The 4,127-nt window shown below is 37.6% G+C and overlaps 1 protein-coding gene across 3 annotated transcripts in view; it reads left to right on the top strand.

Annotated features, from left to right (window-relative positions):
- The window catches only part of sgcd (sarcoglycan, delta (dystrophin-associated glycoprotein)), a 219,560-nt gene that overhangs the window by 182,173 nt on the left and 33,260 nt on the right, over positions 1 to 4,127 (top strand). For 2 of the 3 annotated variants that reach the window (XM_014004073.1, XM_014004076.1), the window contains one exon: positions 2,195 to 2,286. In XM_014004073.1, the coding sequence (XP_013859527.1) occupies positions 2,195 to 2,286 (92 nt within the window). Of the gene's footprint in view, positions 1 to 2,194; positions 2,287 to 3,356; positions 3,469 to 4,127 lie in introns of all 3 variants that reach the window. The other variant, XM_014004074.1, reaches the window with a different exon arrangement.

Genomic DNA, 4,127 nt, shown 5'->3' with positions numbered 1-4,127 from the left:
GATGGACTGAGACATGTCCAGATGTCTCTGTGATGGACTAGACATGTCCAAGTCTCTATGTTGGATAGACATGTCCAGATGTCTCTGTGATGGACTGAGACATGTCCAGGTGTCTCTGTGATGGACTGAGACATGTCCAGATGTCTCTGTGATGGACTGAGACATGTCCAGGTGTCTCTATGTTGGATAGACATGTCCAGATGTCTCTGTGATGGACTGAGACCTGTCCAGGTGTCCCTGTGATGGACTGAGACCTGTCCAGGTGTCTCTGTGATGGACTGAGACCTGTCCAGGTGTCTCTGTGATGGACTGAGACATTTTCACATGTCCCTGTGATGGGAGAGAAACTTGTCTCTGTTGGACAAACCTGGTAGTATTTTTGCTCCTGGACGTCTGAATGAAACTTTATTTTAGAAATAAAATCAGTTTCAGGCTGAACTGAATCAATAATCTGTAAAACTTTTAAACTTTAAATTCTGACAGGATCTGGGACATTTGTCTGCAAGGATGTCTTCGTCTCTTCGTCTTCTTCTCCTGGTTTTTAACGTTTCAACAGGTTGTCACTGTTTAAACGGTGTCGTTATCTTTTTCACGGCGCTCACTCGCTCCGACGGCAGCAGTAATCATTTGTGTAAAATTAGATTCCAGATGGATTTCTTTGTCTCTGAGCAGAAAAGCAGCCAGCGATGAAGAAACTCTCGGCTCAAAAACAAAAACCCACTCGCCCCGGAGCTTCTTTTTTTTCATACTGTAATGAGACGTTTTATTTCCGACAAGCTGCCAGCATCTCTTAATGAAAAATACAGGTTGAGTTTTTATTCTAGTATAATTATTGTTACCTGATTGTTTGAGTTCAGCCCAGGTCAGGCTTCGGCTCATATTTTTAGCTGAGCGGAGACCACAGCTAAAACCTCACTCCCCTCCTCTTTCAGCTCATGAAGGTGAGGCTGCGGCATGTTTGACCCGGTTCTGAAACAGCTGGAGGACTTGGCTCAGTAGCTAATGTGTCCTCGAATTGTTGGTTCATCGCAAAAAAAGATTGAACTGAGCCATCAGGAAAGCTTTGGTCGGAGAAAAARGAGCTAGCTTCATTAATCTGAATCCGCTAAACAAGAAACTTAGCTATGCTTACGCTAAACTGCTAAACGGATAAAAAAAAATTGCGGAAGCTAACGCTACCGCTAAGATTCCTTCCAGTTGAAGACAGGTGGGAGTGACTCAAACCTGCTGTTTTTTATTGGTTTAATTTAAAGGTGGGCGGGATCAAATGTGTCAAATCAGCCAATCCAAACAAGAGTTAAAACTCTGTTTAATTGTGATATGTATTTTTGTTAATAGTGTTAAATGTTATTTTATTTAAGTTTTGATGCTCTAAGTTTGAAGTTTAGCTGCTAAAGATGCTAACACGTCTGTCACGTCCAGTACTGCTTGTAAGAGAGAATAGTTTTTATTTAATGTCAGATAAACTGCATTAAAGTAGACGTTTTTAAACTTGTGAAGCTAATCTGCTAAATAAGAAGCTAGTTCCCCTGTTAGCGAATTAGCATAGCTGTGGGTTTGATTGGTGTAAAAATGGAGTTGATGGGTTCATGAGGACCGGAGACACCAGGTTTACCAGGCTTTTCATAACCCCTGTCATCTGGACTCAGGTACTGGACTCTGTCCTGATCCTGTCCAAAGCATCTGGACTGAGCTTTAAGAGCTGCAAAATAATGTGAGTTACTGTAAGACTGGTTTTCCTTTATTTACCAGCTTTAACTCTGATTTCAGGAGGTTTGAGGAACAAGTCATTTCAGAGGAAATCATTTCCAACAATAAAAGCTTCTTTTAATGGCAGCAGTGTGTTTTTTCTGGGATCTTGACTCGAAGAGTTTCTCTCAGATGACTTTTCTGTTTGACTCCTGGAATAAAGAGGCCCATAAAGACCGGGAGTGATTTATTGACTGTCTCTGTCTCACGCCTCGGTTGACAGCAGACAAAGTAAAAGGTTTTTTAAAGATTGTTACCCAAAGGGCTGCTTGAAGAGGACTGAAGTGTGAGACGGTCTTAAACTACGTTAAACAGGTTTATTAAAATAGTTTGATCAGTTTCAAAGAAATGTTTGGAAACTTAACTCAGGTCAGAGACGTTTTATATTCTTTGGTTTTATCTCCGACGAACAAAAGAAGTCAAAGTGTTTTTTACTTTTTAACAGATTACCAACAAACCGAGGGTTGCCCCGACTTTACAACAAAACCTTTTGGTTTTTCATTTGCTTTCCAAACTGAGACTACTCTTCAAGAAGAGGTAAGAGACAATTCTCTTTGATGACTTTTGCTAACAAATATATAATTTACTTTCCTGTGACTTTTAATAAATTTTCAATTTGTAAAAAATTGGAAGAAGACAACAAATTTGTTAATTTTTTCAGTAAACAAGTTATCGAGTTTCTTTTGGGATTTCTATCAGACAGCAGCTGTCTTCATTTAAATAAGTTTTAATCATGTTTTTATTTGTTTATTTACATGATAAATTGCTTCTAGGTTTTGCGGGTGAACATAACACAAATTTATTGACAGTTTAATGAAAAGTTTCCGGTCAGGCGTGTAAATTTTAGTCAATGTCATCTCGTTTATTTAGCCCATAAAAACATGAGTTGACCAAAATGCTTCACAGTTGAGCCAAGTAAACGAATAAAACAAAGCAACACAAAAATGTTTAAAATAACAGTGTGACTCCAGGAATCTTATATAACAAAAAAATGAAATTTCTTTCCTTTTTTTGGTCTTTTGGCTCACTGCTCTTCATCTCTGAAAGACTCCAGATAATCTAAAGAAACAGGTTCTCTGCAGCCTGTGTTAAATATTGTAGCAAAGCTCTGTTTACATGCAGACATTCTCCTCATGACATCACTTCCTGTTACTGAACATGAGAATATCTCAGCAGCGTGAAAATTTATTTAGCAATATTTTGTTAATGTTATCTTTCCAAATATGCGTTTATAATATTATTAAAATTTGATGTGACAGGCACTTTAAATCGTTTATTTCTTCAGTAAAACTGTGACAAACTCATCAGTTCCCCGTCTGTTAAACTCTCAGGCTTGTTATCAGTCAGAAAGAATAAAAAATAAGATTTCCCCTTTAGGTCTTCTCAGAAAACCACACATCTTAATCTCCTTCCTGCTGAAAGCGGCAGGAGGCCTRGCAGAGGAGCCCATAATCAGCCGACGTTCAGGTTTTTTTTTTCTATTAGCACAGTGGTCTGTCATTTGTGTTTGTGCTGATCCAGGGCTTTGTGTCGCGCTGCTGCTTTCTGCCTCTGTGGACTCTGAGGTGCCAACAGTTACTTTCTGTTTGTTTGTTTGTTTGCTTCAGGCTGTTTTCTTGCTGGCTGGGGTCAAAACGGCTCAACGTTCCTCAGCCTCAAAGAAAACCTCAACGTACCAAAGCTGAGTTCATGTGCAGACAATGATCACATTCATGCACGGTAAATCACGTGAAGTGGGTGAAAGTTGTGCGTGTCCGAGGCCGTGCCTCAGATTAATAATTCCTTCAGCTCGCTCTGAAGCTTCTTTGTTCTGAAMATCTGTGAAGCTTCTTTGTTCAGACTCACAGTTTATGTCAGTTTCTGTCAGAAGATGAAGGTTCAGATGTTCTGTTAACTCCAGAAAAAAAATATCTGGGAAAATGTTTCATGTAGTGACAAAAGATCCACGTCAGCACATCATAAAAACTGAATTATTACGAGAATACATTTTATTAATACATGAAAAATATACGGCAAAAGTAGAAAAAAATAAAGGAAAACTGTAAAATTCGTTTAACTTTTACTGGAGTGGTAGAAATAAATTAGTTTTTATTTGTTTTCATTGAATAATAAAATGTTGTAATTTAAAGTATATTAAAATGTATTTTATCATAAATAAAAATTAACTTGTATAATTTAAAACAGAACCAAATGAAGTAAAAGTTAACATATTAAAACAACTACTAGAAATATAAAACAATAGAAAACAGTTGTTTCTCTGGGCAGGTTCAGCACTCAGTTTGTAGGAGAGGTTTTAGTTGTTTTCCTCCGGACACCCTGGTTTTATTTTATTAATTTAGTTTTTTTTTCTTCATTTATTTATTTTTATTTATTTATTT

This window comes from Austrofundulus limnaeus, unplaced genomic scaffold, assembly GCF_001266775.1.
Source record: "Austrofundulus limnaeus strain Quisiro unplaced genomic scaffold, Austrofundulus_limnaeus-1.0 Scaffold21, whole genome shotgun sequence".
NCBI lineage: Eukaryota > Metazoa > Chordata > Actinopteri > Cyprinodontiformes > Rivulidae > Austrofundulus > Austrofundulus limnaeus.
The sequence above is the reverse complement of the archived record's forward strand: the minus strand, read 5'-3'. Positions and strand labels throughout refer to the sequence as shown.